This window comes from Anser anser (genome assembly GCF_964211835.1).
Source record: "Anser anser genome assembly, chromosome: Z".
NCBI lineage: Eukaryota > Metazoa > Chordata > Aves > Anseriformes > Anatidae > Anser > Anser anser.
This window is the reverse complement of record NC_139723.1, coordinates 8,750,716-8,772,333: the sequence shown is the minus strand read 5'-3', so window position 1 is coordinate 8,772,333 and position 21,618 is coordinate 8,750,716. Positions and strand designations below refer to the sequence as shown.

Below are 21,618 nucleotides of genomic sequence, written 5' to 3'. Positions count from 1 at the left end.
ACTGCCCCAGGGTACAGCACTTGTAAGATGATGTGACAAAGAATTTCAGAAGTGAAGAATTTTCGGAATTGGGATGTTTCAGTAACTGCATTTGTCAGCTACACTGAAATCCTCAGATACAAATCTTATCCTGAAGTGCCTAAGCTACATCTGAAAGCACAAGTCCCATCCCAGAGCATCCAGTAGCCTAAGACTTAACGCTGTGCCCAGGCTGGTCTTCTGCTTCTCTTGGTGGAAAGCATACATTTCTGCAGCTCCATATGAGGAACCTACTAGCTTTTCTTGGCCTTCAATTATAAAGACTTGCTTTTTGTGTGTTCTGGGATGAATCCTGGGTTATTTTCTCTTGTTTTCTGTCTGCAAATCGTTCCATCTCCTTTTGCATATCATCAAAGCAAGAAGGCCAACAGCATCCTGGCTTGTGTCAGGAACAGTGCAGCCAGCAGGGCCAGGGAGGTGATCATCGCCCTGTACTCTGCTCTGGTGAGGCCATAGCTTGAGTCCTGTGTTCAGCTTTGGGCCCCTCACTAGAAGAAGGACATCGAGGCTCTGGAGCATGTCCGGAGAAGGGCTACGAAGTCGGTGAAGGGCCTGGAACACAAATCCTATGAGGAGCAGCTGAGGGAACTGGGGGTCTTTAGTTGGGAGAAGAAGAGGCTCAGGGGAGACCTCATTGCTCTCTACAGCTACCTGAAAGGAAGGTGTGGGGAGCTGGGGGTCAGCCTCTTCTCACAGGTAGGACTAGATAGGACTATCGGTAGGACTAGAGGGAATGGCCTCAAGTTGCACCAGGGGAGGTTTAGGTTGGAAATTAGGCGACATTTCTCAGAAAGAGGAGTTAGGCATTGGAGTGGAGTCACCATCCCCGGGGGTGTTCAAGGAAAGGTTGGACGTGGTGCTTAGGGTCATGGTTTAGTGGGTGACATTGGTGGTAGGGTGATGGTTGGACCAGATGATATTGGAGGTCTTTTGCAACCTTAATGATTCTGTGATTCTATGTAATCTATGATTCTGTGTGATTCAATGTTTGTAAGATGTCTTTTATTAGATTAACTGACTTCGTCAGAAAGAGAACAGACTAGCTTTCAAACTCAGAGTCTTTCTTCTGGTTACATTCTTGAGACTTTTTTTCAGGAAAAACTCAAGTGATCCTTTCTACTGATACAGCTGGGCCAGCAGCTCCTAGTGATGACCAAACAGGAGCTGTAATATCGTCAGTCTTCAGCTAGACCTAGATGAGATGTCCACCTGTGCCCTAAACGCACGAGAAATTCAGTCATGCTCTTTCTGGCTCCAGGCTGGGCCATTCAACATGCTCACAGAAGGGAATTGCTACATAAGCTGTAGAACCACAGGAGGATTATTTGTCTCCAGGACTGTACCCATATTCCTCAGCTATACAACTGCATCACCATGGGATCCATGATTAACTGAGGACAACGTAAGGTTGATGGAGTGTCGTGTTCCTCTGAGCAGCTTTAAAACCTTGAATAATTTGACATGAATTTCCTGTAGACACATGCCATGGAGGAGCACATCTCACAGCCCCTGGAACACACTCATGGAGGATGCCTGCTCTCAGCCATGAACATCTCAACAGGTTTCTACCTCTCATTCCCATCTGTGCAGTATTTAAAAATACTGCATGTATCCATGCAATAATTAAAAATAGAAAACAGATAAATATTAAGATATGCCTCTCAAGTAAGAATAATTAACTGAAAACAAAATTAACCTCACCACTAATTCCACTGAAGCTTGTGCACTTGTACTTTGTACTACAATGTACTTTAGTCCAGAAGTTTTTCTGCAATGTTGCAGTAGGTTACAAAACACAGAAAAAAAAAGAAAAAAAAATCTCCTGAAAACTATTTCTTGTGAAATTAGCTTGAAAGAGAGCTTCATTTTCACAAGTGGAAGAAGTGAGTTTTGATCACTCTATTTGATCTTCTTTGGTTTTGTTCAGAAAGGTTAAAATTTGAATCAAGAGTCCTAGGTGGAAAAGGTCATGACTTTAGCATACTTAGTTCTGAAAGAATTAATTTTTTTAATTTTAATTTAAATTTTCTTTATTTGTCTTTGCTATTTAGCCAATTAAAGAGGCATTCTGTAGTTGAGTTCTTCTTTCCTCACCAAGTGCTTCTGTGCATATTGCTACTTCTGCCACTTAAAATAGATTACTTTAAAGTATTCAGTCCCAGTGTCCATCAAATTATGGTTCTCTTTCAGATGGAATCATGTAGATGCTGTTCCTTTTGTCATACAGGAGTTCTACTGTTCTCCACTGCATAATCCGTTGTATATTATTTCTAGTATGAAAGTCCAAGTACCCATAGAAACTCCTGCAGTTTACAAAGGGTACAGAAAACTTTCTCCTGTAATGTAAGTACTTGTGCCTTTCATTGAGTATCTTATTTATCCTCATATGAAGGAAATCTAGATTCTTCATGTTATGGACAAATTACTGCTTGGAATGCTAAAATAAATAAATAAATAAATAAATAAAATAAAAAGCTCTGTCAGGGAAGATAAAAAACAAACAAACAAACTTGGAAATCAAACAATGAGTGTACAGTTTTCCTTATCATAGTGTGAAAGATTCAGATGGAATTGAAAATCACTAGTATATGAATTTCAAACAGGCCTGTAAACATAGAAACTAGCAGTTGATGTCTTGAACCATTATATGATCTTTCCTTCTAACTAGAAAACAAGTGCTGTGATCAGAAACCACAATATAGAAATAAGTCCTTATTATATAGTAGAGAGCATGTTTTGCTACCATTCTACTTTACCAATGCCTAACATTATCGTGTCAAAACATTTAAAAATACTTCCTTCAGAATCTATTTTCAATTTTTCTGAACACATTTATGAGAAAGTATCAGCTCTGTGGACGTTTGCATACTGGGTTAGTACCATCTGATTCACGTACATACAAAGAAATAACCCTGCCAAAAGAGGGTTGTCCTACAGAGCTGCTGATTTACAGCACTTAGGAATCCATCACGTGTGTTGCACAGTGTTGCAAATGGATACACCTGTGGAACCAGACATTTCAGTGCAATGTAGTCTCTAAAATAGTTTTAAGAACTTCTGCTACCTCACCAGTGATAATTATTCCTGCAAGTACCACACGGCAAATTCCCATGCATAGTCAATTTTTTTAATTGAAGTAATTAGCCAAAATACACCAAACACTTCAGAGAGCATATTGTTTGAGACGAAGCTTCCATGTCACAACTACATAATTAAAACATGCCTGAAAGAAATCAGAAGTATCACTTCTGGTGCTGACTCACTGAAGCCAAAGAGGTCACACCAGACCAGGTCAAAAGGACCTGTCTTGGAGCTCTTGCCTGGTGTGATCACTCCAAGCAACTGATCTAGCAAAGAAAGTACAACATAAAGTACACCTCAAAGTCAAAATTAGCTAAGTAAAGAAACCAATAAAGCAGTAACATTTTACTCTAGATTTTGTACTACGCGCAGAGTTGTGGCTTTGTGTGAGCCCTAGTTTGTGTGGCTAGTGGAGCCCTAATTTCTTTGTTTGTTTTTGCTTATTACTGTTGAAACAAAACAGCATTCCTCTGTACTCTGTCTCCTGCCTCTCTCCCCTTTCTTTGCTTGTAAGCAAAGAACAGTGACATCTCTAGACCACAAGCATAATTCCTTTTCATTATTGTAAACAAGCAAGCAGCTGTACCTGCTAAAATTAATGAAAGAATTTTTAAGAAACACTATTACTTACAAACTATTATTGCATTCCTCTCGGCAAACAGTTCTAGCACAGTAAACAGCTGTCTCTGTACATGTTTTAAAATGTACTAACTTAGGTACCAAATTACAATTATATTAATTTCAGTGTTGTTATTGGTGTTTTTTTTATTCACCAAAACCAAAACTAGTAAGGTACTCTTTCTTTCTATTTTTTCATTTATTCACAGTTTAGTGAAAAAAAAAAAAAAGTATCAATATATTACGAAATAGTAGAATGACTTATACGGTACTGTTCAATGATTTACACAGTAATGCATCAATATAGAAATAATTATATACAGTAAACATGTATAGGCCTTTCTTCATTTTAATTGATTTTTTTTTGGTGTAGGCTAAGGTTGGTCAGTGCAAGATGGTTTTAATGAGCTCTCCAAATAGACACCACAATTAAAGTGTTTACAGTTTCCCATAGAAATAAAAATCCACAACATTTTTTGTTTCAGATGAAGATATTTCTATTCTCCCCTCCACACCCAAACACGATGAAGCAGCCACCTTCCCCCAACCCTAGGGTCCCAAGTGACCCTGGGAAGCCCCCTGCTGTAGAGGTGGTGCTCAGAAACCCAGCCAGGTCTCACTGTTGTGCCCAGACTCCTGGCTGCACAGCCTGGACTGAAGCTCTGAAGCCGCCTTCCCGAAACAAAGATCCTGGGCTCGAGGTCTGCATTCCAGCTCTGGCTTTCCAGCAGCTTGTTGATCAGGCTACCGTAAGATGAAGTGTGTTTCTTCAGTTTTACTGTGTATCTGCCTGTATTTGAATAAAAGTTTATCAAGAATCAATGCAGTGGAACATTTTGGTTAATTAAAATGAATATTAGTATGCTGTGACCATAAAACTTTCCCCTGGTAGATATCTAGCTAGCCCAAATGTCAGTGAAATATTAAAAATGGGCTGGGTAGATGGAAATCCTGAGAGGGATATGAAAAAGTGTAAGAGGCTAATATGTCATGTGCATATGCAAACATCTGCATTTTAGAATAAACCTTGGACTGCATTGCTGTATTCCCTACTCTGTCTTTCCACCCATCTTCACTGTTAACATAAAAATTAACTTCTTGATATCAATACTTATTTTTATACCTAATTAAAAGTAGCAAAATTGAGGAAGTTGTGACATGTATAAAAAAAGTATAATTATCTTTCTAACAGTGCTCTTCTAAGAATGGGTGTGATAAACTCTTTTTGCAGAAGATTTATGTTGGCTATCATAAGCACAACAATACAATGCGAGCAAGGACAGAAGGCACAATAAGAAAGTGTACATGACAGCTGCAGAAACCACACAAGCGAAGATGCCCAAGCAGCAGAATTGATGAACCATACACAAGCGCACAACGCCTCCGTACCTTATATAATTCACACAATAGCAGGTCTGAGAAGAGCAGTAACCTTCCTGAAGAGTGGGTGTTCGATATACATGCCTATCTCAGACTGTTTGGTATGGAAAGAGTATTAACAATGTGGGTGAGGTGCAGAGAATAAAAGAAAACAAAGATAATTAGAATCACAACACAGGAAAAGAAAAAAATAAAAATCTGTGGACAGTCTCCCAACTTAGCTTTTGAAAGACGAGGTTAAAGAGTAACTGAAGAAGCTGCCCTTGGGATGTTGTTTGTTTTAGTAGCTTATTCATACAATTCATCCAGCTCTTAGTCATGCCTGTGCCTAACCAATCCTGTCATGTACTTTGAAAAGTAGAACGGTACAAATCTCCTTCACATTCCTCCTGGAAACTTATCTCCTGTGATGCCTAAAAAAGCCCTTCATAGCATCAAGGCTGCCGGTGCCCTGTGACTGCTGCTTATTATACAGAACATGCCTGATTGTTTCACTGTTACGTTGCCCTCAACTCCCCTGTTTGTTTACTGCATTCATCTGTTGTCTTTTATATGCCAAGATGACAAAGTCTTTGAGGCAGCAGCTGCCTTTTTAAATACATGAGTACAGAGTCTTGCAGAATAAGGCACTACAGACCCCACAATTAACACTATTTGCAGGGGAGACAGTTGTCATGTCCTCACTGCAGAAAGTCACAATGACAAAAGGCAGTCAAAACTTCTCCACAATGTTGCGTAAAACAGTTGCAGTGGGCTTTTGTAATATAATAGTCGGCATTCCGAGAAAATATCCTTGGAATATCAGGGATGTCTGCAGGAAATCCCATCGTTCACAAGTACTCTTAAGAATAGTCCATAAGCATCATTAGGGGCACCCAGCAGATAAACTAGTATGGTAAGGCGATCAGGAGTAGTCAGCATGGCTTCAACAAGGTGAAGTCACATTTGACCAACCCGACAACCTTCTACAATGAAGTGAGTGGCCTGGCAAGATGAGGGGAGAGCAGTGGGTACTGCCTACCTGGATTTCAGTAAGGTCTTTGTCAATGTCTCCCGTAAGATCCTCACAGAGAAGCTGATGAAGCATGGGCTGGATGGGCACACAGCGAAGTGGTTAAAAAACTGGCTGAACCGCTGGGCCCAGAGGGGGTGGTCAGTGTCACAAAGCCTAGTCAGAGACCAGTCACTAGTGGAATACACTGGGAGTCTATACTGCATCCAGAACCTCTTTCATTTCTTCGTTAATGTTCTGGATGACGGGTAGTGACCCCAGCAAGTTTGCTGATGACACAAAACTGGGAGCTGATAAGCCAGAGGGTTGTGCTGCCACCCAGAGGGACCTGGGCAGGCTGGAGAAAAAGGCTGACAGGATCTTCATGAAGTTCAACAAGAAGAAGTATGTTTGACATCATTTCTCACAGTATTCTCCTGGAGGAACTGGCTGCTCATGACTTGGACAGATGTACAGTTTGCTGGAAGAAGAACTGGCTGGATGGTCTGGCTCAAAGAGTCCTAGTGATGAGCTCAATTCAGTTGGTGGCTGGTCACCAGGGGCATCAGCTGGGGCTCAATCTAGTGGCCGAATTTGTTTGACTTTTTCACCAATAATCAGGAGAAAGAGATTGGATGCAACCCATAGCCCAGTTGAAGTGCCTCTACACCAATGCATGCAGCATGGGAAACAAGCAGGGGGAGCTGGAAGCCACAGTGCAATTAGAAAACTGTAATCTAATTGCTATCATGGAAACATGGTGGGACAAATCACACAGCTGGAACAGTGGGACAGAGGGCTACAAGCTTTACAGGAGAGACAGGCAGGGAAAGAAGAGTGGGGTATTTGCCCCCTATGTTAAGAAATGGGTAGGTTATGAAGAGTTCCCTCTAAGAAATAGCCAAGAGCAGGTTGAGAGCCTGTGGGTAAAAATTAAGGACTGGATCAACAAAGGACATCTCGTGGCTGGTGTCTACTACAGGCTGCTCGATCAAGAAGAGCCTGTGAATGAGGCCTCCAACTACAAGAAGCATTATGCTCACAGGCTCTCATCCTCCTGGGGGATTTCAGACACCCGGATGACTGCTGGGAAAGCCACATGGCAGGCAGTAAGCAACCCAGGAGACTCCTGGAGTCCACTGAGGACAACTTCCTGGTCCAGGTGTTAGACAAACCAACCAGAGGAGAAGCGTTACTGGACCTGGTGCTCACCAATGCAGAAGAGCTCATTAAAGAATTTAAATTTGGAGGAAGCCTGGGTTGCAGCAACCATGCCCTGGTTGAGTTTGTGATCTCAAGGGATATGGGCCTGGCAAAGAGCAAAGTCAGGACCCTGAACTTCAGAAGAGCCAACTTCTAGCTGTTCAAAGAATTGGTGGATGAGATCCCATGCGACATGGATCTGATCAGAGCTGGCAACTCTTTAAGGATATTTTCCTTGGAGCACAAGAGCTCTCTATTCCTATATGTAATAAATCAAGCAGGGAATGTAGGAAACCAGCGCAGTTGAATAAGGATCTGCTGGTCAAACTTAGGCAAAAGAAGGAAATGCACAGATGGTGGAAACAGGGCCATGCATCCTGGGAAGAGTACAGAAATGCTGTCCAGATGTGTAGGGATGGGATCAGGAAAGCCAAGGCACTGACAGAACTAGACTTGGCAAGGGATGCAAAGAATAACAAGAAGGGGTTCTACAGGTACTTTAGCTGCAAAAGAAAGACTAGGGAGAGTGTAACACCTCTGACAAATGAAGATGGAGAACTGGTAACAATGGAGATGGAGAACGCAGCGGTACTTAACAACTTTGCCTCAGTCTTCACTAGTGGTCGGGATTCCCACATCTCTCAAGTCCCTGAACCTCTAGGTAGAGGCTGGGGGAGCAGAGTCCCTCCCACTGTAAGCAAAGAGCAAGTTTGGGACCTCCTGATGCAACTTAACAACTATAAGTCTATGGCCTCTGATGACACACACCCCAGGGTCCTGAGGGAACTGGCTGATGTAGTCACCAAACCTCTCTCCATCATATTTGAAAATTCATGGCACTCAGGTGAAGTCCCTGGTGATTGGAAAAAGGGAAACATCACTCCCGTTTATAAAAAGGGTAGAAAGGAGGACCCAGGGAACTACAGACCAGTGAGTCTCACCTATATGCCTGGCAAGATCATTCAACAGATCCTCCTGGAAGCAATGTTAAGGCGCTTGCAAGACAAAGAGGTGATCTGAGACAGCCAGCATGGCTTCACCAAGGGCAAATTGTGCCCAACCAATCTGGTGGCCTTCTGTGGTGGAGTGACTGCATCAGTCGACAAGGGAAGACTGACTGATGTCATCTACCTGGATTTCTGTAAGACCTTTGACACGGTCTCATACAACATCCTGATCTCCAAATTGCAAAGATATGGATTTGAAGGGTAGACCATCTGGTGGATAAGGTATTGGTTTGATGGCTGCACCCAGAGAGTAGTGATTAACGGCTCTTTGTCTGGGTGTGGGCCAGTGACTAGTGGTGTCCCTCAGGAGTCTGTCTAGGGACCAGCAATTTTCAACATCTTCATCAATGACACAGGTGATGGGATTGAGCGGACCCTCAGCAAGTTTGCAGATGACACCAAGCTGAGCGGTGCAGTTGATATAACAGAAGGAAGAGATGCCATCCAAAGGGACCTGGACAGGCTGGAGACATGGGCCCATGTGAATCTAATGAGATTCAAATCCAAGTGCAAGGTGCTGCACTTGGCTGGGGCAATCCGAGAGATGAGTACAGACTGGGAGAAGAAATCTTTGAGAGCAGCCCGGTGAAGAAGGACCCGGGGGTTCTGGTGGGGGGTTCTGGTGGACAAAAGGCTTGACACAAGCTAGCAGTGCATGCTTGCAGCCCAGAAGGCCAACTGCATCCTGGGCTGCATCAACAGAGGGGTGGCCAGCAGGTCAAGGGAAGTGATTGTGCCCCTCTGCTCTGCCCTCATGAGGTCCCACCTGGAGTGCTGCATCCAGCTCTGGGGCCCCCAGCACAAGAAGGACATGGACCTGTTAGAGCACGTCCAGAGGAGGGCTACAAAGATGATCAGAGGTCTGAAGCATCTCTCCTAAGAAGAAAGGCTGAGAGAGCTCGGACTGGGAGAAGAACTGCTTGAGAGCAGTCCTGTGAAGAAGGACCTAGGGGTTCTGGTGGGCAAAAACTTTGACATGAGCCAGCAGTGCACACTTGCGGCCCAGAAGGCCATCTGTGTCCTGGGCTGCATCAACAGAAGAGAGGCCAGAAGGCTGAGGGAGGTGATTGTTTCTCTCTGCTCTGCTTTTGTGAGGTCCCACCTGGAGTACTGCGTCCAGGTCTGGGGCTCCCAGCACAATGACAGAACAAGGGGGAATGGTTTTAGACTAAAAGAGGGGAGATTTAGATTTGAGATTAGGAAGAAATTCTTCACTCAGAAGCTGGTGAGGCACTAGAACAGGTTGCCCAGAGAAGTTGTGGATGCCTCATCCCTAAAAGTGTTCAAGACCAGGCTGGACGAGGCCCCAGACAACCTGATCTAGTGGGTGGCATCCTTGCCCCTGTCAGGGGGTTGGAACTAGATGGTCTTTAAGGTCCTTTCCAACCCAAACTGTTCTATGATTGTATTAAACAGTTTCAATTTGTGCCAGGGGAAGTTTATATTGGACATTAGGAAGAATTTCTTCATGCAGAGGGTGGTCAAGCACTGGAACAGGCTGCCCATGGAAATGGTGGAGTCCCCGTCCCCGAAGGTATTTAAGAGACATGTGGATGCAGTACTAAGGGACATGGTTCAGTGACGGGACTCAGTAGGTCAAGCAGATGAGCAAACTTGATGGTCTCGAAGACCTTTTTCAACCTAGGTGATTCCATGATTCTATAAGTGTAATGTTCTGCACTGCCTAAGGAGGATCAAAAATATATATATTAGGGGCCACCCATCTGGGAAGCAGCTTGGCAGAAAAGGAACTGAGTGGACACCAAGCTGACCACAAGCCAGCACTGTGCCCTTGAAGAAAAGAAGACCAAAGGTATCTGGGCTGCATTAGGCAAAGCATTGCAGCAGGTCAAGGGAGGTGTTCCTTCCCTTCTCCTTTGCACCTGGAATGCTGTGTCCAGGAGAGATTCCAACGAAGAGCCATGAAGATGATAAAGGGCCTGAAGCATCTGTCCTAGGAGGAAAGGTTAAGAGAACTGAGACTCTTCAGTCTAGAGAAGAGAAGTTTCGGAGGTTCATTTATATTGATGTATACAAATACCCCAAGGGAGAGTGCAGAGAAGACAGAGCCTGGCTCTTCTCAGTGGTGCCAAGGGACAGAACAAGAGGCAATGTTTACAAATTGAAAGACAGTAGATTATATCTGAACATCAAGAAATAGGTATTTACTGTGAAGGTGACTGAGCACTGGTACAGATTGCCCGGAGATGTGGAGTCTCAAAACCCGTACCAAAAGCACCTGCACTTGGTTCTGCGCAACCTGTTCAAGGTGGCCCTGCAGGTGGGTAGGACCAGGTGGCCTCCAGAGGTCCCTTCCAATCCCATCCATTTTGTGATTCTGTGAAGGTGTCCTAAACTAGCATGAAACTTAAGAAGGTTCTTGCAGCATAGTTTGAAATTCCATGGGCTTTTTGTAGTGGCCTGAAAGCCCTCAGCAAGTACTTACTTCTAATATCCAATCTGAGCTTCTCCTGATGGGGCTTTAAGCCACTCCCTCATACCCTGTTAACGATCACCAGAGAGTGGCGATCAGTGCCTCCCCTTCCGCTCCCTCTGGTGAGGAAGCTGTAGGCTGCCGTGAGGTCACCCCTCTGTCTCATCTAAACTGAACAAACCAAGAGAACTGAGGCACTCCTCCTTAGTCATGCCCTCTATCTAGTCCATTCACACTCTTTGTTACCCTCCTCTGGACACATTCTGGTATTTTATATCCTCATATAACCTCAGAAAAATACATTGTAGCTGTGAGAAGAGATTGGTGCATTCTATTTGATAGGACTTCTTTGTTTTGTAACTTTTTCTTTTTTCTGAGTTTGTATTAAAGAAATCACACATTAGTTTTGCTGGAATAAATGTTTCTTACTGAAGCTTCTCTGGTGCTCCGGCTGTCCTAGCCACTCTGGAAAATATAACGTAGCCTACTTCTCAGGAGACAAATCTGTATAAAGTGATGTTGCATGGAAGTGGTGTTGCAGACAAACTTTTTAGTTTGCCTGCCACCCAACCACTGGGACTTATTTGCTTTGAGGTTCATTGATTGTTAGGCAACACCAAGTATCAGGAAAGAAGACGTCTTTCCTGGCATGCTTTGACTAGATTGCTTCTGGCAAAGAGCAAGCAGCAGAGAGAAAATCCATAATATAAGGTAAACCCATATTGACCCTGTGGCCTTCATCTCCAACTGTGTCTACAAGTTTCTGCAGAAGAAAAAAAAAATCGTCATGAAAAATATAACCTTCTGGTTGGATTTAGGCTTGCTTAATATTGAAGAAGCTGTGTGAGAGAACTAAGGCAATTTATGAAATCACAAAACTCTTAGACCTCCTACAAACAAATAGCACCCAAACCCCTTTTTCTTTTGGCAGTTTTGCCAATTGAAGTAGCTGGTGATTATTGCAGAGTCAAAGTTGAGTACACTCAAAGGAAGAATCTCTTCAGGCTGCAATGAAAAAGATCTCAGACAAATTTCTCCACTTCTTTTTCATCTCTAGGTGATCATTTTTGCTTAATGGTACTCTAGGGACAGACTTATAAAATGTTCAAAATGCAGATCCCTTTTGGCATCAAAAGCTGTGGCTGTTTCCATCAGTATCTGCGTATAGCCATAGGTGGGCTGGCTGAAGGTTGTCCCTTGAGCTCATTTTGGAAGCTAGCCATGGGCAGCCAACAACAGGTCACCTGTCAAATTAAACACCAACCAATTCACGTCCCTGGGCAGTAGTAAACGGCAAGCCGGCGAAGGGTCTGTGGCGGGTTGTTTCTTCTCTTTGCACGTGAAGAGATGGGTAACCACAGCTGAACGCATCCCGCCGCTCTCTCCACCACCAGGAATGGCGGCCATGTTCTTCACCAGCCTGCGCTGTGGTGGGGTCGGGGGGTCCCGGGCATGGCGAGGTGCCCTGTGCCGTGGGGCAGGCCGCTTGGCAGAGGGTGTGGGGCTGAGGAGGGAGGGATGGAGGGAGGGAGGGAGGGAGGGAAGCCATCGCCATGAGGAGACCGGGCCGGGCCGGGCCGGGCCGGGCCGGGCCGGGCCGGGCAGGGCCGGCAGCTCCGCGGCAGGGAGCTCGCTCCGCCCTGCGCCGTGCCCGCGGGGCTTTCTGCCCGCAGCCAGCCGGTTTATAAGGCGGGCGGGACCCGCATTTTTTTTATCTCTCGGCTCTGCGCCTTCGTGCGACCCGGCCCCGGCTGGGACGGCGCTGGGGGCCCGCCCGAGGAGCGGCGGCGGGGGCAGGTAACGAGGGAGTGGGGCCGGGGGGGCTCTTCTCCAGCGCCGCGGTCCCTCCCGGCCGGCTCTTGACGGGAGCTTCCAGCGTGCTTTCTGCCGTAGCCTCCCCTTACAGGTGCGCTCTCCCTGCCAGCTCTGCGGAGAAGTTGCTCGTCCCCCAGGTTTTTTTCCTTCTAGGTCTCCCTCGGGAGAAGCCTTAGAGCCGGTAGGTTTCGAGGCAGGGCGTGCAACGTCGTGCAGACCCCCCGAGGAAACTTTGGTCTGTCCTCCCGTGCTCTCCGCCGGGCTGCAGCCGCTTTCTGACGGTGACAGGACCGCAGAAAAAGCGCCTCAGAGTGAGACATAGCGCTTGGGAAGGCGACAGGCATGGTGGCAGGGGAAAAGCGCTGGCTGGACCCCTCCAGAATCTCCTGGGAAGTGCGCACGCTGAAGACTGAAAGCGAGAAGAGCGGCGAGGAGATCCTGGTCGCCCTTCGGCTAGCTGGCAAGCAGCAGAAGTGCGGAGACTGTGGGACTTTTCATGGCTGTGACAAGTTGCACGGTACAGGCTGGGGTCCTGAAACCGGGCGGACTTGGTCCTGGCAACCCCGGTGGCGCTCAGGGAGGGGGGTGGATGTGTCATAGTGGTGATTTTTCAACCAAAAGTAACTTCCACCAGTGATAAATTCTCAGCGTCTTTACAACACGATGCAGGAAATCAGAGTGCTTGTTATGCTGACCAAGAGAATTTACAAAGTTAGGATGGGTATGAGAATCACAAATATAGGTTTATGCTCTTTCATTGTCTAAGCCCATCTTTTCCAGAGAGGAGGATTGATGCCTTCCTTTTACTGGAATGATTTTCGATGCACTGAAGACTACTGAGAGAGCACATGTGTGATTCTGAGTGCTGTGGCACACTGAGAAAATTTGGCTTTAACTTTGGAAAAAAAGAAGGAATACCTTGCAATAGCCTTGTTTCATAGCACTCCTTTGCTTAGTGAAAATGTTTGTGTATTTGTTTCAACATTGAGCCTTTTCTCCCCTTAACTTTGTGATTATTTCCGTTGTTACCTGTAACAAAACACTGTCAGAGTTTCTCCTAGTAATTAAGTGCTGCTTTCAAATCCAGTAAGCAAGGCGTACAGGAAAAAAAAGTGCTAAAACTTAAAAGTTTTAGTGGCTTTTCCCGCTCTGAAGGCAGCAACACCTTTATCAGAATAGGGCTTTAGGTTATCATCGCTTTGTATCTGCCAGCCAGACCTTGGGATAGGACCCAAGACAAATCCACAATACTGCCTCGCCACTCCTTGGGTACAAACCATCATTGCTTTTGAAAATCGATTTTCATTTGCTTTGTGCTACTTCATCTCAGAACAGTCTCCAGGACAACTTTGCTCTTTGAAAATAAAATTAATCTTTCCAGACAGAAGGAGTGTTCCTGGAATACGATTTGCACAATAACACCAGGAATTTGTGAATAATCTGACAGACTAGCCTGTGATTTGCTGTTATAATCTAGGTCGCACAGTTCATCATTCATTGAACAGCCAGCTTGGCATAAGGTTATCTCCACAGCTGACAAGCAGCTGTGTCACTCCTGAGATCTCGGTAACATATGCAGTTGTTCCTGGCATCACAGATAATTAAGATTGAGGAATGTATAGTCCCAATTTGTTTAGCATCAATCTGTGATAGATTATCAAGTAAGTAAATATTTTCAGGAGTTTGCTTGAATGGTGTTCTTTCACTTCAACCACTTAACTAGTTGTAAGAGTTGTGGGTGGGTGGGTTGTTTTGTTTGTTTGTTTGGAGCGGGGTGTACCCTGTCCAGGTGGGGCACATGCATTTCCATTGAGCCAGTGTCACTCTGGGTCTTAGAGAAGTCCAGCTGCATTTTGTTCCCACAGTGGCAATTTTGGGGTGACACAGGTCTGAGCACATTATCCTGCAATGGATGGGTTCTCCAGGTGAAGTCATAGTTATTTCACCTAGCATTCAAGAATGTATTCTGCTTTATATTGTTCCGCTTACAAATCTGTAACAGTTTCTTTTCATTGTTTTGGGCTTTCCCCAGACCAGGTTCATACAATGTCCTGGGAACATATGCTGCCTGACTTGTAGTCGTATCTTCCTCACCGTGAAGTCAAGAGATGCTTAAAGATGAATCTTGATCAGTTTTTGTCTGGGTGTGCATATGTCTACGTATGTGTAGTTACCTACTTTACAGCAGGAGTGGGGTGGTGGTGGTAGAAGTAGTCTCTTACGAATGATTTTTTCCTTCCAATGCTACGTTCTGCATCCTGTCTGTATTTAGGTACTTGCATCATCCCATCATAACAGGATGTAAGCACCTCACAGTCTGTTTTGCAGTTTTTCTAACAGCAATTCTGTGTAAGTGTGGATGGGAAAATGAGGCTTGGATGCTTTTTCTAGCTTCTGCAGATCTCAGTTTATTGAAGATGTTAAAAGGTGCTTAGAAATTGAGCTTTAAATGACCCCGCAGAAGGGCTATGGCAAAACAGGGTCTTCCAAGTACAAAACCTACTCCGAACATTGAAATTCTATTGGTTTAGGCTATTCTTACTCTAATGCCTCTTACATTAATAGTCAAGGTAAAGCCTATGGAGAGAGCACATTTAAGCAGGTGGTGATATTTGGTCAGATATCAGAAAAACAGTCTCATTTTTGGCTTAGCATTGACCAGTCACCTTAGAAGAATTTCTACAGATGAAAAGACTTCTATAAGTGCTACATACCATTACTTAGGTAACACAAGCAGGTAGGTATCAGAAAAGTCTTAGATAAACATGAAAGAAATGTAAAATTTTCAATGACTTACAGATATGTAAAAAAATAAGGGAGAGCACATCAGAATTCCAGCATGTGTGCTATCTAAAAGTGATTTCTGTTTAATTTGTTTCTGGACACCTAAGTGCACCAATTTATCAGATACTTTTATAAAAAAGACTTAATAAAAATCTTGAATGTTTTACATGTCAAAAATGTACATTGCATAATAGTGATTTGCACATCAACAAAAGCTGAGATAGACAATACTGAATCATGTACTTTCAGTATAATAGAATGAATCCTTAAAGTAATTTGAGTGCAATTACTTTAAAAAGTGTTTTATCAATAAAAATGTAAAAAAAAAAAAAGTTGATAGTACCACAGTGGTGTCCCCATTCTCTCCAGTGATCAGTAGTGGGACGTCTTCTCCCCTGAGAATGGACAGAGATGTTCTGGCCCTCTTTGGTCCCCCTTAATTTCTCAGGATAGGATTTTGGTCATATGCAGATAATGATCAGTCTTTGTGTCGGCCATGAGCCGAGAAATTAATGAATGCCGTCAAGCTTAAACTGCTTCATCACATGCGTTTGTGTATATTTTTTTCCCCTGAAATTCCAAATATTTTGTGGTATCTTATTAAAATACTTGCTGCATATGACCTTTATTACACCACATCAACAACTAATGACTATATCAATAATAGTTGAGTATTTTATGAACACATGATAAGTGTGAAGAACCTGAGCTAACTGTTCTCATTGTGGCTGACAAACCACAGCTGAACAAGCGCACCTCTGCCTGTGGAGCATGTTGCTGTGGAGTGAAACTGCATGGTGGGGGGAATATGAGATAAAAGTCTCATGTGTATGTACTTCAATTAACTTTTTTTGTTTATTGGACTTTTAGAACAAACTACGTTGATACTGATTTTGGAAATAAAAGTAAAACTCCAATATTGAAGAAAACCAGAATGAAGTTGCTTCTTTTCAGTTATTCAGCAAAATATTACTAGTGCTTTCAATGGTAAATAACAGTGCATACGTTCATTTCCTTTGCAGTTAAGCCAATTAACATTTTTTATTTCTCTAGTAATACCTTGTAAATAAACATGTAGTTTTCATGTCCATGTGTATTCCTGTCTTGATGTTATAGTGCTCTGCCCATTGTTAAATACTGATTTTTATTTCGGCTCTGAAGATCTTCCCTCCACATAGGTAAACAATGACATAAATAACAGCATTTTTTTTGTTTGTTTTCATGTATGTGGGTGTATATTCATACAAGACCTTTCATTATTTACATCACATTGAGCTCATAATTTTTTCAAGTGAAACCTTCAGATTTTCTTTGATGCTGTCAAATACTTCTTTTCTTTTAGAGCTGATACTTTGTGCCCAGGCAGTGGACACCTCTCAGCCTACTGATCCTCGTGACAAATGCAATAGCCCCTGCATCACTTCATTTATGCCGTTTCACTCAAACTAGTATGTTTTTGAATCAGCATAAGGAAGGTAGCGTGCTTCCCCAAATGTTACCACTTTTATAAAAGACATTAATATTTATCTTCCAACCATTTAACGGTTACTTCTTAGATAAACAAACAAAGAGTGCTTGTGCTTTTATTTGTTATACCTTGGAATTTGTTTTTCCTCACTAATTTCTAGACGTTTAGCACTGTCATTTTATGAGAAAGAAAAAGTGAGTGTGACACAGTAACTCATATCAGTGAAAAATGTGCTGCAGGGCTCATTCAGTTCTCGCTTCCATGGGTGCAAATTAGGAGCGGTACAACTGCAGCAGGGCCACTTGGGTATAGTAAGTATAAAGCCATCACAGTGTGGAGAATTCGACTTTTTTTGCAGCTTGTTTGTCAGGCTGTGACAGAAGCAAGAGCAGTCTGAAAAATAAAAAGTGACAGCTGTGTATTAAGCATCCATAAATATTTTAAGTGTAGCTAAATATTGTTTAAAGTATTTAGCACATTTCTAGAAGTTTAGGAGGCAAGACTACCTTTTTATTTTCCTCCTTATCTTCCCTCTTGTCACAGAGTAGTGGTGAGTTTACAGGAGCAATTCAAAAAGCTGACACCTCTCCCCTCCCCCGTTTTTTGTCCTTTTTTGGCCTCCTTGTCTTCTTTGAGCACCAGGTGTTCTTTTCAGCAGCTAGGAAGGTGTAATTGAGAGACAAGTGCCATGAATGAGACCGTGGAGCTGCCGACAGATGGGAATTCCCTGATCAGAGCTGTCTACCAGAGCCGATTGCGCCTCACCAGGCTGTTACTGGAAGGTGGGGCCTACATCAACGAAAGCAACCACAGAGGTGAAACCCCGTTAATGATTGCTTGTAAGACGAAACATGTGGATGCCCAGAGTGTCTGCAAGGCAAAGATGGTTAAATATCTACTGGAAAACAAGGCAGATCCAAACATACAGGACAAGTCTGGAAAGACAGCCTTGATGCATGCTTGTTTAGAAAAAGCAGGGCCTGAGGTGGTCTCTCTGCTACTGAAAAGCGGAGCTGACCCAGGCCTACAAGATCACTCTAACAGCTCTGCGCTGGTGTACGCAATAAACTCTGAAGACAAAGAGACCCTGGAAGTTCTTCTCAATGCCTGCAAAGCGAGAGGAAAGGAGGTAATCATAATCACAACAGACAAGTCTCCATCAGGAGGGCAAACAAAGCAATACTTAAACGTGCCTCCTGTGGACCTCAGTGAGCATTGTTCCCCAGCTGCCTGCACATCCCCATCCGAAATAGAACTGAAAACATCTCCACCCCCACTTTCAAGCTACAATGAAACTAAAAGTGCACTCTTCAGCTTTAAGGATCTGGACCATCCCAGAAGCACAGACAACCCATCTAAGTCAGTTTCACTGAGAAATTCCGGTTCAACAAATGCGGTTTCCAAGCTGGCACAAGTGCAGCGGCTGCATTCTGAACCTTGGATAAAGAGCTCTCCGCTGTTTCACCAGAGTAAAATTGCCTCTTTACATGGAGAGATTCAGGATGTAACTCCAGAAGAGCTCTCTTTTAAAATCAATGGCCTTGCCTTATCAAAGAGGTTCATTACCAGACACCAAAGTATTGACATAAAAGACGCTGCTCATTTACTGAAAGCTACTGATCAAACTGAATTGAAGAAATCGTCATATGATGAATTAAACTCTCAGACTCTTTATGGTGAAGAGAAGCTTTTCCCCAGTGGGATTCCTGTGGGTGAGGATTCCAGTTTAGGACAGATCAGCTTCATTTCAGACCTGAGCAGTATTATCCAGAAAAGAAATTTAGGAGCAAATCATTACAGCTCTGATTCTCAGTTAACTACTAGTCTGCGTCCTGCTGCTGCAGAAGACATTAAGTCAGTGATAGGAAAGAAAAAGATCACCTCTGCATCTCACTCTTTGTTACCAAGTTCTAGAGAATTATTTGAGAGCATGCCTCCTGTTCCCCTGAGCAGAAGAAATCAGACTGTTCTAGAAAGACGGGGTTCAGGGGCTTTACTATTGGATCACTTTGCTCAGACAAGACCAGGTTTTCTTCCACCACTGAATATGAATCCACACCCCCCAGTTCCAGATATTAGTTTCCTAAATAAGGTTTCTGGGGTGATTTCTTATGGGCAAAAACAGTTACTACCAGCAGTAGCTGCTTCCTCTAGGGAGACCAAAAGTACAAAAATGCTACTAAGGAGGCAGTCATTACAAACTGAACAGATAAGGCAATTACTGAATTTTTAACAGGAGAAATGAAGGTTTATAAAATCCTTACAATATGTACATACTTGCCTAACTATTTAGCTGTTACACTCCTGAAAAGATAGCAGGTCTGCAACATAAGGCTTTCTGTCTTGGAGTGAGTTAAATATCTTAGATACTGCATAAAAAGATAGGCGTAACTACCTGTCTAACTAAGTGATGCTGTTTTCTGTAAATGGAAGAGTATTTATTATATTGTTTTCATAATATTTTCAACTTCAGCATTGAAACCTTACCCACAACAGGTTGAATCTACAAAGGATGTTAGGCACTGCAGTTCTCATTTTTGGGTTAGAAATACTATCCCTGCAAGGTTTCCCCAAATACATAGACTCTTTCTCCACCCAGAAATGTTGTACAAGTGAATTTTGGGAACTTGAAGCATTTGGCTGTGATGCTGGACATCAAAGCGTGGCTGTGGCCAAGCTGTGCAGTATCCACACACCCCAGACACTGACAGTGTCACGAGCATGGACAAGTGTCTGCCAGCAGCATCTTGTGGCTTCACTGCATGTTAACAGGCAATACAAAGACTAAGAAAAATCTCACAGAGTACTGTTGCATATGTAGCTTCACACATGAAATTCCAAAGACTGGGAGCCCATTGGAGGTGCCTTGCTGCCCGCCAGGAGTCAGCAGCTCTGATCCTGAGAGCTGGACTTCAGCGCATGACATGTGGCAGCGATCCAGCACGGAGCCATGAAGAGGTTCTCTCTCATCTGGTGTAAAATGACCAAACCCTGCTTCCCTGCTTGCAGCCTCAGATAGGCATGTCAATCAGTTTGGGTGTATCAAGCTACTTGAGTGCTGGAATTTGCTCATTTAAAAAAAAAGGGGGGGGGGGGGGGGGGGGAGGCAGAGTCTCTGTCAGAACTGGGTTCTGTTACTTTCTGCAGTTCCAGACTCTCAACAACCTGATCTCCAGAACACACACATCATCCTTCTACCCAGCCACAGGTCTAGGTGTCTTTTCAAGACAGGATACAGATGGTCGGAGACAGATTTTGTCTTGGTCTGTGCTTATGGTCGCACACCCATGCCTGGGACAAGCTCTGTCTTGCTGCTCAGACATTCCTAAATAAATCTGCCCAGCAGCTTGGATACTTGCCTGGGCGTTCAAAGTCCTTATTTTACCTAATTTGAAGCAAAAGCCTGAATTTGTTGCAAACCAGAAACATACTTTTGCCTTCAAGGTATTGTATATATCTCTGTTTTTAAGTATCTCTATCTAAAGAGTGTTTTTGCTTCCCATCTAGAGTTTTGTGGTTCCAAAAGTCTACCTTGTATTTGTGCATATTCTGTAGAAGCTTGGTTTCTGGTATCACATGTAGTATTTTATAGCTTGTCTTCTAAAGGTTGAGAAATATTTAATGTGCTCTGTTTTGCCAAAATTTACCTATATATAGGTAAATATATATATATATATATATAGTATTGGTGTCTGTATAATGTGAATTTCTGTGTAATGAAATGACATACTCTTTTCTGAAAATAGTCAGCGGGTGTTATCTGCCTTCTTGCCACTTCAGTCAAAATTCACCCGGTCTATGATGTTGCCTAATAAGTAACTGTAATGTTGTTTAGTTTTGTTCTTAGTATAAGACAATTTCACGTAAGATGATAAATATATTGTCTCTGTAAGAACCTTTGGATGTGAAAATATAAAAATGTCCTAAAGTTCATAATGTACTTATTTTGAAGAAGGAAGCATGGATTATAGCTCTACTCTTACATCACTGTATGTAAAGTGCTGGTCTGAAAATACAAATTTAAAAAAATCAATTTTGCAACACCAAACCCTTCATACATCTAGATTCTAGGGAATAAGCAAACATGCAAATCTGTATCGCTATTGTCAAAATTAATTCTACTACACAAAATACAGGTCTTGAAAGTCATCATGTCCTTTACTGTCCTTCCCCTACAGCTCTGCTAACCTGGGATGCATAGCACTGGTGACAGCAGAGGAGCCCCAGAGTAACTGCACAATCCTACCACATTTTACTTAATCAGTTATGATTGTCACACTTTTTTAGTTTCTTACCCATCAGGAGTAACCACTTCAAGTCACAAAAATTTGATGGCAACTGGGGTATTTTAAAATTTATTTTATTCATTGGTTAGTTAGTTAGAGAAGGACTTTCCATCTATTGGAAGACTTGCTCATTCATGGACTGTATGGCCAACCCTAGTCTCTGCACATAAGCAACAAGTGTTCTCTGGGTTTCAGACAAACAAAACACCACCACCAACAAACCAACCAACCAACAAACAAACAAAAAACACCCCTGCAAAAAAAATAAAAAAATAAAACCACTAAAACCCAGGTGAGTTTGCATAGCTAAACATTCAAACCTGAGAAGTTACACTTCACTTAGTAACAGCTACTGGCTGCTGGAGGACGTGGTGAAACCGGAGGAGCCTTTGGTTCCTTTCAGGTTCAGTCTGAAAAACAGCATGGTACTTCAGCAGATGCTATTGGATCAACCTTAGCATGTACATGGTAGATACAAGGATTACGTGTAAAACTTGTTAGAAACCTGATTT

General features: G+C 43.3%; 1 protein-coding gene across 5 annotated transcripts; it reads left to right on the top strand.

Moving 5' to 3' along the window:
• The first annotated feature begins 8,928 nt into the window (after positions 1-8,928).
• On the top strand, positions 8,929-19,918 carry ANKRD34B (ankyrin repeat domain 34B). Of its 5 annotated transcripts, none has more exons than XM_083816865.1 (3): positions 8,929-12,550; positions 16,223-16,339; positions 16,695-19,918. In XM_083816865.1, exon 3 carries the CDS (start codon positions 17,509-17,511, stop codon positions 19,051-19,053), a length of 1,545 nt encoding a protein of 514 aa, XP_083672991.1. In that variant the 5' UTR covers positions 8,929-12,550; positions 16,223-16,339; positions 16,695-17,508; the 3' UTR covers positions 19,054-19,918. The 5 variants fall into 5 exon arrangements, with proteins under 5 accessions (XP_083672991.1, XP_083672990.1, XP_083672989.1 ...); XM_083816864.1 differs by having other exon boundaries at positions 12,322-12,550; positions 12,722-16,339; XM_083816863.1 differs by having other exon boundaries at positions 12,324-16,339; positions 16,695-16,800; positions 17,479-19,918.
• Positions 19,919-21,618: the final 1,700 nt, after the last annotated feature.